Here is a 19,538-nt window from a genome sequence, read left to right on the forward strand (position 1 = left end):
TGATCACTAACGCGCCCTGTGCTCTGCAGCCCCTGTCTCTGCCCCACACCACATTCTCGCTGCTCTGGATGTAGGTACTTATCTTTCCTCTTTGCAGAATTTTTGGGTGCATAACAAAGTGATGCAAATTCTGGTCCTGGAGCCAGAGGCTTAACTTTCAGCCCCCAGATGGCTTTGAAAATATCGTTCTTAATCTCCTCATTCCTCTCTTCACATCCTGTTTACAGATGGGATAGTTTAGACTTACCCATGTAAGAGGGATAATATAACACATTGCTGGGATATTTAGTTAGATCTTTTAGGAAGAAATTCTTTGCTGTGAGGGTGGTGAGACACTGGCCCAGGTTGCCCAGAGAAGCTGTGGCTGCCCCATCCCTGGAGGGGTTCAAGGCCAGGTTGGCCAGGGCTTTGAGCAGCCTGGTCTGGTGGGAGGTGTCCCTGCCCAGGGCAGGGGGTTGGAACTGGATGATCTTTAAGGTCTCTTCCAACCCAAACCATTCTATGATTCTGTGATCTCAGGTTCTAAACAAATGTAAAGTATTGCTATTCATATTGAGTGACATTTTGATGGTATAGTTTGCATGTGACATGGAGCAACTCAAGGCAATAAATCCACTACACTGCATTTATATTATAACTCTGATACATAAGGTGTCTTTCACCACCAGTTGTTGTTGAGAGCAGCGTGTAATTGGCACTGGCTGCTAAAAGGAGTTAAGCACCTAAATGCATGTGAAAAATCCTGCTACAGAGTGTGCATTTCCCTAGACTCCATAAAACCTTTAAACATTCAGCCATAAAAATCTTCCTTGAGCCATGTAGGTGGGGCAAAAAGACCCTTAATGTGCTAAATCTGTACCCCATCAAAGCTTGTCAATAAATTGAAGTCAAGGAAGTGATGATGGCGAAATGTAATATATGCATTTTCAGGCTCTTTCGCAGCTTTTTGTGTAATGCCTTAATGCATAACGTTACTGCTGCTGCACTGCCATTAACATCAGTAGATGGTTTTACCCCACGACCACAGATGAAATCCTAGTGAGGAAGCAGTTGCTCAGTGAGCTGGACAAAATATTTCCACTTTCCCATAAGGTACAGCATTTTTGTAAGTCATTCTGCCAAAAGAACAAGGTGTTTGCTCTGTCCATGCTTTTGCTGTTGTACTCAGGTCTGTCTTGATTACAGAGTAAACCTATTTTTCTTTTTCCTTTTCCTTGTTTTTCTCTAGTCCCATGCTGTCTATAATTCATAGAGGTTTTAAATTGTTCTTATTGTATTGAAAGGACAGAAATATTTAGAGTTTTTAAGACGAAGAAACGCTCCCCCACCCCTTTCTAGCTTCGAGAGCTGTTTGAAATAAATAACCACATCTTCAGCCATTCATCTAGAGCCCTGAAAACCGAGTACAGAGCATTTACTGTGTGCTGAGACCTGGGAACTGCTGTCCTTCCTCTCTGGTGGACAGCTAATAGATGGAGCAGGCTTTATTTTGGTGGGAAGGTGTTTTGTGTCACTCATTTATCCTCATGTGCCAGTGCAAGACCGCCCTCTCGTGTCAGGAGTTTTGGATGTGCTCAGTCTGTTTTGTGCCTCCCCTGCCCCCCAGCTAATGAGCATAATTGTTCCCTCCACTAAGCCTGGAGAAGGCGGTAAATAAATGTATTTAATGATCAGAAGTGTTCCTCCCAATTCATATGCATAATTTTTTTCTGCTAATTTCATGTGATAGCTTCTTTCTATACCTTATGTAATATTTGGATTAAGGGAATTCTATTAAAAAGTTTAAATATGAGCCCTTTTAATTGATTTTTACTTTTTCTCGCCCTTAGCTATGACTGTCCGGAACGGAGGAAACGTGCTGGTTCCCTGTTATCCTTCTGGAGTAATCTACGATCTGCTGGAGTGCCTGTATCAGTACATTGACTCTGCTGGACTCTCCAATGTCCCTTTTTATTTCATCTCACCTGTTGCCAACAGCTCCCTTGAGTTCTCCCAGATCTTTGCTGAATGGTAGGTGTTAAAGAGCTGCTCCATCAGCCTCAGTTCACACACTCAGCTGTGGAAAATAGATACATGCAGGTTATCTCTGCTTGACTTATTCTAATATATACTTGATTAGAATTGTGAACACGTTTCTTGAGTCACAAGGGTGTGCGTGTGTGTGTAAGTAGATGTTCTATAATTAGGGACACATTGCTTCCTATAGAACATACAAACTCAAGTAATCTGTGCTTTTTGGTACTTGCACTGATGATTAAATTACGTACCTGACTTGAGTGAATTTTAGCTGTTCCTGTTTGTACGTCTTATCTGGTGCCCCCAAAACTATGGCATGGTGTCCCTGTATAAACAAAATAGATTTTTCAGGCCTAATTTTGCTCAGCCAGTAATTTATTTTTGTAACAAAAAAGGGCCAACAGTATCCTGGGGTGCATTAGGCAGAGCATTCCCAGCAGGTAGGAAAATCAAGCCTTGGTGTCCTGGCCAAACCTCAGTGTGCTCACCAGGGTGTGTTGACTCATATAGTTTATAGTTAAACTATTGTTTGGTTTGTACTTACATGGGGATTTCATTGCAGTAGCAGCTGAAGTGGTAGCTGCATAGTTCTTGCTGTCATAATCCTTTGGGTTAGATACTGTCAAAGTAGCAGGAATGACACGTGTGCCAGCTGGGTCATTTCATCTGCTGTGTCTTGCTGGCACAATTCAGACACGTGTTCAGACACCATGTTTTTGAATTCTACTTTGCTGTAGTGGCTTATGTTCAAAAGTCAAACCCAACATTAGCTAATCTGCAATCACTTGTGTGTGAGGTAAATGTTTTACTTGGGTAGAAATGGAGGAGGAGATTGAACATGTGTAAAACAGAGGTTTGGGCTCAGAACTGGGGTTGAAATTCAGGAATTCCAGCCTTCCAATTCTACTGTTTAGTCAGCTGAAAGAAATGTCCTGCTCTTAGTATCTCTTAGACTTTATCATATTTAGCGTGACCCAGGCTTATTGCTTTATAATAAAGTGAAGAAAGTACGAGACGGGCAATGTTTCCCAGAAAAAGCCACAAGGACAGTGTCACTACAGATAATTGTAAAGTCACACAGGCCTCTGACAGATACTTTTTTTTAACTGCTGTAGTAGGATGAATCATAGAATCATAGAATGGTTAAACTTGGAAGGGACCTTAAAGACCATTGAGGTCCAACCCCCTGCCATGGGCAGGGACACCTCCCACCAGACCAGGTTGCTCCAAGTCCCCTCCAACCTGGCCTTGAACCCCTCCAGGGATGGGGCAGCCACAGCTTCTCTGGGCAACCTGGGCCAGGCTCTCACCACCCTCACAGCAAAGAAGTTCTTTCTAGTATCTAATCTAAATCTCCCCTCTTTCAATTTAAACCCATTACCCCTCATCCTATCGCTCCACTCCCTGACAAAGAGTCCCATCAGGAGTCTGACTGGAACTAATCAACAACTTTCAATATTTATGTTTTAAAAATAAATGATTGATGTAAAATAGCAAGTAACAGTGAGCATTATGCCATGGTGAGAGGCAGTTTACCAACATTGTAGCTGCAATAATAAAATGCACAAGGGAATTAGATTATAACAAACAAAAGGACCAAGTCATTGCTGAGAAGTGGGATGAGGCAATTGGAATATTCTGTTGACAGGTGATTTGGCTTTGCAAAAACTGCTGAGGGCTGGGTTATGAAATGACGTGGGTGTTGAGTTACAGATTTCTCTTCAACAGCAAAGGAATTCTGTTATGTAGTGTGTACAGAATTACTGCAGCTCTCCTGCACCTTCTCTAAGTGATCTCGCTACGGCTGAGTTGTCGTGTCCTGCAGGGGTTGGTCCTCTAAGCAGAAAGACTGGGAGTAACAAAACAAATCGGTGGTTTTGCACCTGATGCCACAGATAGGAAATGGATTTCTCCGGAAAAAAGTGTAACAGTAGATGGCAGCAGATACTGCAGGATGTTCTACAGCTCCCTAACCCAGTTTATTTTCCTTTTCTTTTAAAGGTTGTGTCATAACAAACAAACAAAGGTGTATCTTCCAGAACCTCCTTTTCCCCACGCTGAGGTGAGTAAACCGTGGTCTTGCTGTTTGCTCAGATCACAGAGCGAGTGGGTTTCTGGAACACAGTCCTGGATGGATGTTGTTTTTCTGATGAACACTCCTACAGCTATTGAATAGTTTTGTGTCATTATTCATACAAAGTTGTTTTTTTTCCTTTGCTTTCCGTGATTAATTCAGGAGCATGGGGGAGGAACGTATGATGGTGTTCCCTCAACTCAAAAATTATCATTATATTTATTTCAGCATCTAACTCACATATGCTCCGCCTGGTTTACTCCTTCCCTGCGGAAGGCTCTGCTGTGCACATGGTTGAATGTTTGCTCTTATCAGACTGTGACCCCCAATATTCCCTTCGTCCAAGCAGTTTATTTCAAAGTTGTAAAACTAAGAGTTTGTTATCAGAGACAGCTTAGTCATCCCAGCTTCTACCTCCCAAGCTGAAATAGGCACCCTGTTGTCCACCGCAGGAGAAGTGGTATCTTGAAAGAGAGGTTTGATATAAAAAAGTTAAAGCTTGCAGCACTGAGTGCTGTCACCAGCAATTTTAAATGGGATTACTTGAGCTAGCACCTTAGTGAAGAAAAGAGGAATAAGGTTCCTATCTTTGGGGGAGATCTCCCCGCAACATGTCGAGGGGATCAAAGTTATTGCAACAAAATAATGATTGGAGGGGAAGTTTTAGCCAACAAAACATGAAATAAACGTGGTGTAACTCATGCCTTCAGAGTTATCTCACGTATCAAGAAAGGAAATCTCTTACTTTCTCCACTAGGAACAGTTAGATTTCCCCCTGAAGTAATGAGAGGCGGGCTGGGAAAGGAAGAAATTGGACTGAGGAAGAATTTTGGCTAAATCCCCCTCCTGTGAGCCAGTGAGTCATTTGGAACATGCGGTCTCAGAAAACTGGCTCTTTTAGTTCCTGTGGCCAAAACTGTTTGGTAAGATGTGCAGAGTGGCCATTGCAGGTTTAAGAGTCCAGAGATTAAATGCTTTTTCAGGCATTGGGTTGTTTTTTCCTTCCAAGATATCTCATCCAGGGACTTGTTCTGCAAATGGCCATTGCCCATCACATCCATCATCTGTAGGTGCTTCAGAGGCATTGCTGGAAGCAGGATCTGACCAGAAGCCTTCACTCTTTCCAGATGCTTGAATGCATTTCAAGCAGGATGCACAGTGAATTATGTATTATCTATAACCAAGAATAATGGAGACTGCAGGGCAAGCCACCTTTTCCCCACGTTTTTTTGTAGCCAAGAAATTCATCCACATGGATAAATCAATTCCAAAGCCTGATGTCTGAGTACAAGACCCTGTAGCCGTGCCGCTAGCTATGCTTTCTCCTTTCCCCTGCATTTCTGCTGTCTAGGGTGTCCTTGTTGATCCACAGTGTCTTTGGTTTCATTGGCAGCCTATGTTCTACCAAAGGCATTGCTTTGAAATTTTACTTCACAATATGCACTGGAACTGGCACGTTTAAGTGAAAGCCCTTCCAAAAATGAGAAGCCAAACATGCAGCTGTCAAAGACTGGATTAATTAACCCATCTTACGTGATGGGTCTTTGTGTTTATAGAGTGATAACTGTGTCCTCTAATTTTTAGGACATTTTCTATTCTCCAGAGGCCTGTTGATAATGAGATTTTGCCAAATTATTGTTCAGCTGTTGAGACATTCCTCTGTGCTTCATGTGTAGATGAAGGTAATTATCCAGGAAAGGACTCACAGCAGTGGATAACAGATCGGTTGCCTTTCGACAAAATGCAGTGCACGGAGGGAGTAACATGCCTGTTACAGGTACAGGCTTTGCTTGAAAGTCCAAATCGTACAGGTCATGACCCACAAAGTAGGGACATTTTATCATGAGATGAACAAACATCTTTATCTAGACCTGTGGATATCACTGATGGGAAGCCATTCTTAGACTTTTTACATTTTTGCCCAAGGGTTGCCTTAAATGTGCTAAACAACACAATATGTTGTGTATGCACGTCCTTGTGGCTCCCGAACTATGAAAGGGCTGTAGCCTTTAGGCATTTCAGTGCTGAGCTGCCACCTGAGGTACTGCGCGTGTCACAGTCGGTCTGACACAACCAAGATTGTGTGTTTGGGTGTGCACTTTAAAGCTGCTGTATAAACGATGGGAAGTGGAGTGCTGGGGTGCATTAAAAAGAGCGTGGCCAGCAGGTGGAGGGAGGTCATCCTCCCCCTCTGCTCTGCCCTGGGCAGGCCACATCTGGAGCACTGGGTCCAGTTCTGGGCTCCCCGGTTCAAGAAGGACAGGGAACTGCTGGAGAGGGTACAGCGGAGGCTACGAAGATGCTCAGGGACTGGAGCATCTCTCTGCTGAGGAAAGGCTGAGAGCTCTGGGGCTGTTCAGCTGGAGAAGAGCAGACTGAGAGGGGATCTCATCGATGCTGAGCAGTAGCTAAAGGGTGGGTGGCAAGAGGATGGGACCAGACTGGAACACGGGAAATTCCGTCTCAACACGAGGAAAAACTTCTTTGCTGTGAGGGTGGCAGAGCCCTGGAAGAGGCTGCCCAGAGAGGTGGTGGAGTCTCCTTCTCTGGAGACATTCAAACCCACCTGGACACGTTCCTGTGGGACCTGCTCTGGGTGGACCTGCTCTGGCAGGGGGTTGGACTGAATGATCTCTAGAAGTCCCTTCCAACTCCCAACCATTCTGTGATTCTGTCATCTGTAACCTGCAATACCCCCACCCCATGATGGACTAAATGGATCTCTTCATTGCTAATTCCTGATACATACTGGCTGTTTTGCAAAACCAGTTTGTACAGTGGGAGGCAGTGGCTGTAGGCACAGAGCAACACTCTCTCAAAAGCCTGGCTTAACAGCGAACCCCAAACCAAAGTAATACCCAGGCAAAGAAAGACTGAGGCTGCGATTTCATTTAGTGCTTTTCCTGAGGTCATAAATCACTGAAGTTTAGACACGCTTGAGAACACCAGATCGGATTCCTCCTTTCTGCTCTGTAAGATGCATGGTTTGGTTTTGTTTGGTTTTTTGGTTTTTTTTAGTTTGGTAACTCATACAGTGTGAATCATCTATATAACCTCTTCTCAGTACAGTCTTTAGTAAATGCGTTATTTATTCCCTGGCAGAAACCCTGTTATGCCTGTGCAAAGAGTAGGCTCAGCTACTATGATGTTTTGGTGTAATTTTAACCAAGCAAAATGGTCTTAATACAGACCTGGCCTGAATAACCTGTCCATGGCCAGGACCGTGGTCTAGGAGGGAGCAAGGACTTGAACTCAAGGCTTCCAGTTTCGACTTTAGAGCCTTTGTGAGCAGCCAGCCTTTTTGTCTTGGGGAAGGTTTCTCTTTTGAAATCTGTGGCTCCACAACCTCACAATCCGGAGCTCTGCTTACTCCCACTTAAGGGAATTTTTAATGACTATCAGAAACAGACACTGAATGATCATTTCTATGGGATAGGTTGTTAGTGGAGAATTGTCTGACTTTTTTCAAGGTGATGGTAGGCTTGTGCAATGTAACCTATACAGAAATTGCTCATCATGAAAAGATGTGCTTAGCTGCTCAGTTGTTGGAAGAAAATAGGGAATTACTCAGACATGCCTCTTGGTTATTAGCGAGCGTTAATAACGTCCCTGGCATGATACATCAGAAAGGGACAGGCCAGGAAATAAGCTTTTCATTATCTACGGAACACGTCCAGCCCAGCAGGCTGCCTGCTCCTGAAATTCGATGTTCCTCTTAGTTGTATAAACAGCAGGATTTAAAAACAAACAAGGCAAAAAAAACCCCAAATTGCTGATGTAGTCTCTTGCAGCAATGAGTTCCGGTGGTGCCTGGTGCATAGCATAAAAGAGCATTGACTTCCTTTAATCAGTTATGATTGTATTTTGCATTTCACTTAACTATCCCATGATTATTGTTAGAAGAGGATAAATAAAAGTATCTTCATCTTCTTTAAAATTACTGTTTTTATTTCATCGTACTCTGCTCTCTCTACTAAGTTGTTGAAAGCTTTTTCATTCTCTCTGCATGGAAATTTTCCAGGTTTATGATTTATGGTACCTGTTTTGAGCTCATTCCTTGTTCTGCTGTGCTGAATAAAACCAGACACGCTGTTCGACTCTGCAGAGAACCCGAAACACTTCTACTCCCCCCTTGTTACTCCCGCTTTAATGTAGCAGTAGGTGTTCCTCATATCTCCATACAATTTTTTTGGGTGGCAGTTTGTTTCCTAACATCCAGTCCGAGTGAAGAGGGAATCTCCTGTCCCGCTGTTATGAGCAAGGAATGTGAGCTGAAGGGCTTCAGGCTTATAGGGATGGATTTGGACATCAAGTCCTACTAAAGTTAATTCAAATGGAGCATCCAGATTCTTGCACAAGCTTTTGAAGTCTCGTCTGCAGCCGTTCAGCAGTGGACAAGCTAAAAAAGCTTCTTTTTAAAGGCATTTCTCTGTGGTCGCTGGGGTAAGAGTTGCTGGGACTCTGTTGGAGAAGGTTAGGATCTGGAGCAGGAGCTGTACATTCCAGACAGCGATTTCTCCGGAGGGAGGGGGAAGTGAAGTGGAGAAACAGTCAGTTAGGGAAGGGATGGATCGCTTCGTGGATGCCTTTCCCCTGCACTTAAGCAAAAGGGGCGATTCGGTTTCTCACCAGCACTTATTGTGATGGGGAAGAGAAGAGAAGGAGCTCAAACTGACGGATGTTTGTGAATATTGCAGGCTGGCCGAGGCAGGTGGTGGCTTTCACTTCCAAGGCACTGCATCAGTTCTATTCTAGGATTAACTGTCTAAATAGGCTTGGATTTAATTCCTAGCTGAAATGCTGTGGAGCATAAATCAGGAATTTGTTTTGTTTAGAAATGTTAGTCTGATATCCCAGAACCAGCTTCTGGTGTTTTATGGAATTTCTTGGGTGGATGGGAATGTCCCCATCCTGTCACAGCCACAGCTGAGGAATTTGCCATCTCCCCAACCATTTCAGCAGGAACCATGGATTGTACACCCTGCACCATCCCTTTTCCAGAGGTAGAGGCTTTATAAATGAACAGTTGAATTGTTCTAGCAAGGCAAAATGAGAAGCTTTCACTCCTTTTCCTTTCTGCTCGATCTTTACACAGACAATTTCAGGCCATAAGATAAGTGAATCTAGACTTCTCTAAATGTCCGCAACAGAAAAATTTGAGAGGTAATTTATATTGATCACTATTTACCAGTGGAGGAAGAATTTGGATTTGCTGTCCTCTTATTAAGGATTCTGTTGGCAACATCTAAGAGAAATGGCTAGGAAAAGCCTCTTTTTCTGACTGAAAATAGCCAGGGTGGGAGTAATATTGATTCTGTGATCCTTAAATACCGGCATTTGTCTTCTTCATCTTTGCTTCCCTCCTCCATATACCAGTTCCTGCCTAACACATTCAAAGCAATAAATATCTGGAACCAGGTGATTGTATAGTGTTATGTTTTGTCTTATGGTTTTATATTGAATTAGGCTCCTGTTAGTGTTGGTCTTATGAAGGGAGTGAGGGAGGTGAAGTAATAAATGCATCACTCACCCATTGATAAGAGCCACATCTGTTCACAATTCTGGATGCAGAGCACACAAACACACGCAGAGTAAATAGCAGTGTATTTTGGCTCACTTCAATAAAGGGTACACAAAGGCTCTGGAGATTTATCCTGTTTATAGCAGCAGTTGCTGACCCTGTAAATCAAGTCTGCCGCGTTAAAGGGAAGCATAACCATTTGGGATTTAAAAAAAACACACGGCTCTCCTCAGTCTCGGTTCAGTACTTTACCATCCTCTGTCTCTTAAGCTTTCAGTCAATAATGGCTCTTTCTGTAGAAAGATGCTCTGAATGTTGCTTCATTTTCAGAAATCAGTCCTGTTTTGAAAATACCGGTTGGTTAAAAGCCAGGCATTGGGTTTGGCCCAGGCGTGGTACAGGCTGGAGATCTGAACGTGACACGGTACTTGACTGTTGGGCTTATGCAACCCATCTCATCTGTAGGTATAAAGACTTGTACAAATCGTTCCAAATTTAGTCCCCTTAACGATTTGTGACATTTTGTTGAACCTGTTTTGCAGGTTCAGCTCCATATATTTTTGATTGGGTGTTTAGAAAAGACTTTGCTCTGGACACTAAAATCTACAGCTGCTTTATCGCTGGAGTGAGTAGAATTTCTCTAAATTTGTTTCCGTAGCCTTTCACCCCTGCTATTCTCTCCTAGCTTTGCGAATCAGAGATTGTGAGCTAAGGTATGGAGCTTCAGGAGGCTTATCATAAAAGAACTTCCAAGATTTTAAAAAAAGAGATGAAAAAAAAAAATCACCCACACCTCAGGACATGGTGCTGAGGATTCAACATGTGCCCCTTTTCCCACCTGAGGACCCCCAGTTAGAACCAGTGCACCCCAGCGTTATGCTAGATGTTTTGTTGTTGGAAATAAAAAAAATAATTAAAAAACACTGCACATAAAACCCAAGGTCCTGGAAACTGGATTAGAGATCCTGTGTCTCTCTGTGAAGTAATGGGAAGGGATTTGAAGCTTCCTTAGTGCTTTGAAGAGAAAACAGCTTCTGTGCTTATAAACAATGCCCATTTGTATAGGTACAGCAGCAAGACAGGCTGTTGAGAATGCTTTTGCACACAAGAGTGCTGCTCTCACATCTCAGCAAAGGTTTGAATGCTGGATACCAATATATATATAATCCTAAGAAACCTGTGAAACAGGACGCTGGAAGAACAGTTTGTGATTTTTCAGAAGCATGTCACATAAATGCAAGCTGTAGAAATGTCTTTCACTTAACTACCTGCTGGGCCTGGACAAAGTCTTGCCCTGGAATGTCACATATCCCATTTAATATTTGAAATAGAAATTGTCCCCTTCTTCCAGTTTACCCAATTGAAATTGGTTTTGCAACTTCAGTTTTGAGGCTTTTGGCTTCCCTCAAAAAAATCAGGAAAAAGCTTCACGGGGCCATTTCCTACCCGTTCTTTTAAATGCCGGTATTTTATGGGATCAAATTTGTTTTTCCCATTGTCTGCTAAATTGCAGTTTTTATTACTGAAGCTAAGTTTAGATTCTAAATATTGCACTCCAGATGTGTTAATCAGAAATCTTTACCAGTCTTAATTGCAGAAACGTTTTCAAGATTGAGTGCATATTAACTGCCAGAGCAGTTATTGGATGCTTTTTTTCCAAATTTCCCTCTTGAAGATTAAATAGGAATTTGATGTTATTAGTAAGCTGCCGAAAGTGCAGTACCCGAGCTACTTCCTCCATGATCCAGGTGGAAAAAATGGGCTGTGTCCACCTGCAGTTTCCATCGTCCATCAAACCCCAATCCCGTTCCATCCAGGTATTGCACAGCGGTTTTAAACAGGACATGTGGGAAGTGAAATGCAAAGTATTTCCTGTTGGGAACTTGAAGGAGACCAAACTCAAGGAAGCAAAGGAGAAAGATAAATATTGGCACCTGTAGGCAGCCAATTTTCTATTATTGGAGGGATATTGAGGGTAAGTTTGTACATTGCCTGTCCTAGCACCAAAGCATATCTTTAGGTGGTGATAGCTGGATGCTGAGTAGGGTTGATACTATTGTTCAATGATGCTAAGTTCAATTAAGAACCTAATTGTGTACTAACCTTAAGTTCGGAAGTGCTTTGTTGTGCGTTAAGTTGTTAAGAGGCTTAAAGACGCATCAGAATTCTCAGCTTTCTGTTCATTTCCATGTGGGCACGCTATCTTGAGTTAGATCTACCACGGTAAAAAGTAACAAATAAAAGAGAATCTGGAAAGATAAATTACAGCTTTGAGAGACCAGAAGAGTTGTTTATTGTCATGTTCTTTCTTAGTTCCTCTTTTGAAAATCCAATATGTCACAATGCAGAGGAACGTCCTGAGTGGCAGGGTTTTCTGCCAGAAAGGCATGATGCGCACGCATCGTGTTATGACATGTAATGAAGAGCATGCTGTTTGCTAATTAGTCGTATCGTCTGGGGTTCCGCAGCACAGCAGCTGCAGAAACGTGTTGATGAACCCTGCATATGGGAATTCTGTATTTTAAGCGACGTTGCAACGCCTGACAGGAGACAGCAACGTATGGAGAGATCTTTGATGAACAGCCCCAGATCCTTTAAAAACTGGCTGACAAAGGAAGTACCGTTCCCCTCTTCCACACTTTTTATTTCCCTGTATGTTCTTGGTTGTTCAGTGTGTGATTTCCTTGTGTTAAATTGCATTCTTTGTAAGAAAACTGTATTTACAGTTATTTTCAGGCTGGGGATAGAAGCATATAACTGCCAAGAAAATACTTAAGAAACATTGCATGAAAGTGCTTCGCAGACCGGTTTATTACATTACTTTTTAAGTTAAACCTTGCTTTGCAGATTAGAAAACAGAGGTGGGAGAAATAAAGCAAAAACCTTCTTCAAAAAGTTCCTTGATAACTAAAATTCTCCATCTTGGTAGAGAAATCTCTTTCACGTGCATAGTTGATTGCACTCCGTTTGCCAGCTCTAGTGACAAGTACTTCTTATTGCTCTTAGTTCGTTATTATTCGTTTCAGTGATCTCCTTAACTAGAAAGGGCAAGTCAGTCTGGTCTTTCATGTTTTTTCAGAGGACTTGAGTTTGTGTAGACCTGTTATACCAATGAAACCCATAGCAACATCTGCTGAAGGCAAAGTTGCCTGGTACTTCGGCGATGGCAAGAAAACCAGGTTAAACATCAGTGCCCAGAGCTCTTTGTAGACATGGCAAATAGGAAAAAAAAAAGTGGGTTATTTTGAATTTGGCAGCTGAGCGTGCTGTTCACTCCAGGAAACTATAACCAGGGAGCGTTTGCAGAGTTTCCTCTCGGTTACCACGCTGCCGGTACCAGAGAAATGAGAGCAAGGACTCGGAGGCACCTGGCCCCACGCTCCGACTTCCTTTTCATAACATTTAGGACAGTCGTGACTAAATCTGTTGGAAAATCTAGGGGCTATGCAGGAAGGGACTCTGCGATGAATTAGAAATGAACCGTAGAATATTTATAATCTCCTATAAATAAACACACTGAACTGCAGAGCGTAGAGGCGTGAAAAGTTTGTAATGTCTGGATTTTTGGTTTTTTATTGCAGCTCATTCAGACAAACAAATTGAAACATTATCCCAGCATCCATGGAGACTTCAGCAATGACTTCAAGCAGCCATGTGTTGTGTTCACTGGACACCCCTCTCTTAGATTTGGGGATGTGGTTCATTTCATGGAGTTGTGGGGAAAATCTAGCTTGAACACCGTTATATTCACAGGTAAGTAAAATGCAGGTATCGTTATCAAATTAACAGTAGATTGTGCACTCTGGTTAAGTGTGGCCACATCCTAAGGGCTTTACTCATTTGTTCTGGGGCAGAAGTTTCTGACCTCAGTAGGAGCTCATCTAAATTAAGACCCCAGGATTGACTGTAGGGGCAAATGTAATCATTGTGCCATTTAATTTATTTTAGCCCTGCAGAGCCAACCTTTGCCATGCAGAGTCCATTCCTGCCATTTCTAAGCAAAATCTTTGTTATGCACAGCAGTAAAATGCCTACAGGAAATTAATTTTTGGATTAAAAGCAGCTGGCTGCAAGTTAAACCCAGGCAAGACCTAATTGATGCTGGTCAGAAAGGAGAAACACTTCTTCTCCCTATTCCATTGGAACCACAAACCTTTCCTCATCCTTTCTCCTGCCCTTTCATCAAAACCTCAGGCAACCAGACGGTCTGTTTCTAAAGATGTTTCCGAAGCGTGTGCCCCATACAGACCTGGCAGCATGATCTCTGCTGTTGCTGCCTTTTGGCTGAGCTCTTTTTTTTCAGATGCTTTTTTGGCTGAAAGACACGTTTGTATCTGAAGCTGAAGGTACAGCTCTCGCTAAGTCCCTAGGGAGCTCTTTCCTTTCTCAATGGCTCAGGCTGCCAGGGGCACAACAGGTCTTTTAAGTTCCTCCTCTTCTCCCAGTCTGCTTCCAGTGCTGACCCTACTTTTAATGGATTTAACGAATCAAGCCCTGTCTAGCTCTGAATGAGCTGTGGTCTGAGATCCACAGCTGCATCCTGGGATCGCGCCAATCATGAACAGCAAGACAAAGTATTTAAGAGAGATGATGACAACTAGCAAAGGGGATATCTTCCAGAGTTTGATCTCCTTTAAAAACACTTCAAGGCCTTCCCTCCAGCTGACGTTCTGTCCAGCCTCCTCCTCTTTATACCCGTTGTGTCATCCCAACAGGACCCTACAGTGGGCACGCTTCAGAGCTGAGAAGGGAAAAAATCCTTTAGGCCATTGCTGCTGATTTTATGTATAATGAGCTCTGGCGTAATTGGGAGATGTATTACAGATAACTTGGCCAGATAAAAAAAGTGTGGATTTTGGAGTAGGACAAAGTAATTAGAAATGGGGAGGAGAACACCGAGTAACTGATCAAACCTACTCCCACAGCAAAGGTGTGATGGAGTCCCACTGTTAAGCTTATTTTACTCCTCTTTTTAGGGAATAGGGCTGCTGGAAAGCACGTAATCTCCTAAAGCAGAGAGGGTTGGGAAAGGGTTATTTCCTCCTTTGTGTTTTTAACGTAGACTTGAGGCTAGTGATGAGCAAGTCCCTTTGACTCTTTCACAGTATTGGTACCAGAAAGTGTCACAGTATCATGACACTGTTAAACCAATTTGGAAAGATTTAAATAAGTGTGCAATTAGTCCTAGTGCAAGGGGAGGCAAGATACAAGGCCATTCCCACTGAGCAGATAAGACACTTAAATGGGGACTGTTTATGCTGGGAGATGGCGCATGGTACCGCAGCACGAACGTCATAGGTGTCACAGTACCCGTCACTCCTGGCCTTTGAGGAACTTTCAGGAGATATGCCCTAATTACGGTAATTGGTAAAATTGCAATATAGATACACATTATCTTAGAAGTAGTGAATTCTACTCCAGTTGGGACTTCAATTAACACCAGAGTGTATCCACCCTCTGCTGGGCTGTGCAGAGGAAATCGGTGGCATTAATCATGTCCTGAATGTGCTTCCCACCGTCAGCGAGGGTGTCAGAAACTGGCCTTGAAAGGCAAGAACTCTTACTCTGTGCCTTCATGTAGGGAGAGGTAATTGACCTTTCCGTATTAATATGTAATCCTTCTGTGAAGCGAGGAAAATAGAGCAGTCTTCTGTGAGAGCATGGCCCTGGGAAGCTGTTAAAGCACCTGAACGCCGGTCGTAACAGCCTCTGGATACATTAGGTCATGATCTTTGAGATTGATTCCCAGTTTATACTTCAAATGAAACTCCAATCGAGTTCTGCTTTGGTTGTGATGACCTTGGAGTGCACAGTGATTCCAAAGGTGCTTGTGGTGATTTGTTTCCTAAATTTGTCTGCCCGTGGCTTTTGGACTCTCTCTCTGGCTGGAGGCATATCCACTCAGCAGGATCTTCCTGCTTCCTTAGGACTGTCTCAGCTGGAACAAAGACATCTTTGTCTACTGAAATTCCTGGCAGATTAAATTCTTCTGTTCTTAGTAACTCCAGTAGAAATCTGAAGCACCTCCGGTGATGCCCAGGATTTTTATTATTTAATTATTTAGCTTCTCTTGTTTTAAGATAAAATCCCCTGTAGTTATGAAAGAAATGTGGTCCATTGAAGCAGCATGTGATAGCAGATGATGTTCTAGTTTTTCCTGTGAAAGACTCTTAGTTTCTAGTAATTGGGACCTTTAAAGTACAGGTCATGCAGTATTGTTAATGATGGCGCTGCTTGTCCAGTCCATAGGAGCTAGGTTATCTCCACCTTTCCAATTTGAAATGTAAAAAACAACTATGAGACAATATAGAGTAAAACAGCAGCTGCAGCCAACAGGCAGGGCACCAGCTGCGAGAGAGCTGTAGCGCTGCTCTGCATGCTTGTGTCATCGGCAAACGTTACCGCTGAAGCAGTATTGAATAGATTATTGATTAAAAATATTGAATACCACTAAGCCACAAAGAAATTCTAGGAGAAAACACGGTAGAAAGAAGCCTGCTTCTTGCTCTCTCTCTCCGTTAACAACAATACTTTAAAAACTAACTCCCTAGGACATCTTAAAAACAGCTCGTGTGTGCCACATTAGTGCTGTACAGTGGAAGATTTTATAACTCTGTCACACAGTAGTAAATCAGATGTCTTGGGGGAAAAGCTAAAGACATGCGATTCTGCCAGAAGAAGTCAATATGTGTCCTTGACAAGCACTGTCTTCATCACGCGGGTGACTTCTGGTTTTTTGGTGGTTTCAAACCAGCTCTTCGGGTATTTCACGAGTTCAGTATGAGACTAGCTCAAGTTATGTTTTTCTCATGTTCTAAATCTTCAAAGTCCTGTGTTAGAATTCCTTCATTAGAATTTCTCACTTTTCCTAGGCTCTTACATTGTCATTAGTTATTCAGGGGTTCCATTTAGACTGGATGCCATTTTGGGTTCTTAGATCAAAAATTCCACATCTGTACATTATAGTGTCATAGAATCATAGAGTGGCTTGGGTTGGAAGGGACCTTAAAGATGATCCAGTTCCAACCCCCTGCCCTGGGCAGGGACACCTCCCACTAGACCAGGTTGCTCATTATCTGAGCCTCCTGATTCAAAAATACCTAGTCTGAAAAGGTGCTGCCTCCTGACATTCTCAGATACAAGCAGTGAAATCCCTGTGTCATTCACACCACCAGATGGGATGGAAAAGCTCTCTTCTGATAACTTTTTAGTCTTACTATTTGCAATTTCATCGTACATCTCAAGCGGAGGACGTGTGCCTGGCTTAAGTTTTCTGGTTTTCCCCAATGAGTTCTAAAATGTCTTCTGATTTAACCTTAGTTAACTGCTGACCGTTCTTCAGCTAGCTGCCTTCTCACTCTTCTTATTGCTAAACTTGTATTCATTGCTGTTAAATTTAACTGCCATTAACTCCCATTTTTTACATTGATATTTTTAGGCTTTGTTTCATTGCCACTAACACATCTGCTTTTAACTAGCATGGCTTTCTGCCCGGTATAATTTTTATTTCATGTTTGTGGATTCGTGGCTTTTTCAGGCATCTAGTAAGATGTTCTTGTACAACTATCATTTTTTGTTACTATTTCTCACTTTGATGTTCCCAGGCAGTTATTCTGACAATTGCTTTAAACTTGGGAAAATTATCCCTTTGACGGTTCCAAACGTATGTATCATTGGCTGATGTTCTCACAGGGTAAATATAACCACATTGTGATCGCTGGTACTCAGCCAGCAGCAGATTTTTAGGCTAACAATTAACTTGTCTTTATCAGTAGAATGAGGCCCAATATTGAATGTCGGATGCCATGCCGGGTGCTGAACTTCCTGTGGTAAAGTTGTAAAGGACATTTTTTTCTTGCTTTCTACATGAGGAATCCAGTCAGTGCTCTCCTCAGGGTGATGTCAACACAGAAGATGGCTGTCTAAATCTAGACTGAATTCTCTGTGTTTGAGTGTCCTTTAAGTTCATCCTATTTGAGTGTCCTTTAAGTTCATCCTTTTACACAGCCTGAGCAGGTATCAGAGAAATACCTCATACTGGTTTCCAGTAAGGCTTGGTGGTTCACAACTGCACTTCCCTCTGCAGGTTGTCCTTGGAGGCCCTGTGGTTCACAGTAGTCTTGCAGATAAGTCTTCCATGCGTCCCCTTCTCTTTTTCTCGTTCTCTACTTACCAAACTAATACCAGTTTTTCTAACATTCCCTTTATGAGATCTACCCCACAATTATCAGGTAGATAGTGATGGCGTAAGCTTTTCCACATCATTAGTTGGCGGTCTCTAGAATTAAGTGGCTACGTCTATCCTGCACTGTGTCACCTAAGAGACTTAGGTTTTTCATTCACCAAAAATAGGATTTTTCGGTAGTATTCTCAATGTTGTATTACTCCCTGGGTGAGTAAAAGCCCATTACAGTGCATGACTTTTCCCTCACAAACCTCTAATCTGATTTTTAAAAGTCAATAATAAGAGTACAAAGGGAAGTTGGGACTTGCTAGGTCTAAGAAAAATACCAGCTAATAAAGTTATCACAGCCCATCTCTCCTTCTGGGTAGCCCCTACCGTGACCTTCAGTTCATACTGGCCTGAACTGGAACTGCACTGCTGGCATAACTGTAAAAAACCCAATTGCTTGTCCTTTAAACAGGAGGGCTCCCTACAGCTTCTCTTGGGTTATATTAAAATTTACACCCACCAGCCTAAACCTGGCACTTAGATTAAAAAAACCCCATATAGATATATATATATATATATATATATTAAGGAAAAGGGGGAGTTGGGAGGTAGTGTGTCTGTAGCAGAGGACATTGGTACAGGTTTATCACAGTGAAAAACAAGCTGACTTTTGGGTTACCTTACAATAGCAAAACTTTCTACATCTTGCCCTCTTCTACAGGATCTGATTCAAAATAAGAGATTACGTTTTTGTCTTGATTGAATTTGTTATAAAAATCATGCAACAGTGTGTTCCAATGAAATAGTATTGCTCTGTTGCTTGATTAAGGTGAGACTAATTGTGGGCATAATTTTCATCAAATTAACTGAAAATAACGGGTAGGGGAAGGAAGAAGGGAAGAGGAATCTCTAACAGAATTAACATTGCTGAACAACAGCTTGTCTAGACTAGAACGTGGAATCAGAGAGGAACTGGGCCATCTTGGTTCTTAATAGGCATTGAGTCTTTTCAACATTTTTCTTTTCAGAACCAGATTTCTCTTATCTGGATGCCCTGGCTCCTTATCAGCCTCTGGCGATGAAATGTGTTTACTGTCCCATTGACACAAGACTGAATTTTATCCAGGTGTCTAAATTACTCAAAGAAGTCCAGGTAATGAATAATGAAATTTGCTTTCTGATTCATGACATAATAAAAATAATACCCAGTTTTTTCCCTGGCTGAGCTTTTCCCTTTGTTCTGTCTTCAGCTTGTTGAGCATAAAAACACATATTCTTCCAAACCTCTTAACAATGTCTGGATCACTTTATCTCATTGTTCTGTGACCGTCACTGCACAACTGATAGCAACTGTTGCTGCCTTTTTTTAGTGGCAGTTGCCACTAAACATCTTCTTAATTGCCACTAACAAGCATCTTCTTCCATGTTACTGCTGAAGTATGATGCTGTTTCCAGAACAGTTTGCAGAAACACTGTCTCGTCCTTTGGCTTCTTTAAATCCTGCAGTGACCCTTGTGGCAACCGGCCTGTTTGTGCTTTGTTAATATTGCTTATTTTGCTCATGATTTTGCAGCTTTGCATATTGGGACATCTGCCTCACTCCATGCCGTTTTGTGATGGTCTCCACCACTCCTGTCATTTGCTCCCAGTTTAGATGACAAGGATTTGGAAGAAAAAGCTCTCTGCAGTCCTCCTTATGACAACAATTACTGTTGTAGAATCAACCAAACGTTTTTATAAGTCACCACTCTCTT

General features: G+C 42.4%; 1 protein-coding gene across 2 annotated transcripts in view; it reads left to right on the top strand.

Moving 5' to 3' along the window:
* INTS9 (integrator complex subunit 9) overlaps positions 1-19,538 on the top strand; it is a 71,043-nt gene that overhangs the window by 34,421 nt on the left and 17,084 nt on the right. For both annotated transcript variants that reach the window (XM_074154031.1, XM_074154032.1), the window contains 4 exons: positions 1,830-2,010; positions 4,018-4,078; positions 13,193-13,364; positions 18,813-18,937. In XM_074154031.1, the coding sequence (XP_074010132.1) occupies positions 1,830-2,010; positions 4,018-4,078; positions 13,193-13,364; positions 18,813-18,937 (539 nt within the window). The remainder of the gene's footprint in view (positions 1-1,829; positions 2,011-4,017; positions 4,079-13,192; positions 13,365-18,812; positions 18,938-19,538) is intronic.

Source organism: Numenius arquata, chromosome 9, assembly GCF_964106895.1.
Source record: "Numenius arquata chromosome 9, bNumArq3.hap1.1, whole genome shotgun sequence".
Classification (NCBI taxonomy): domain Eukaryota; kingdom Metazoa; phylum Chordata; class Aves; order Charadriiformes; family Scolopacidae; genus Numenius; species Numenius arquata.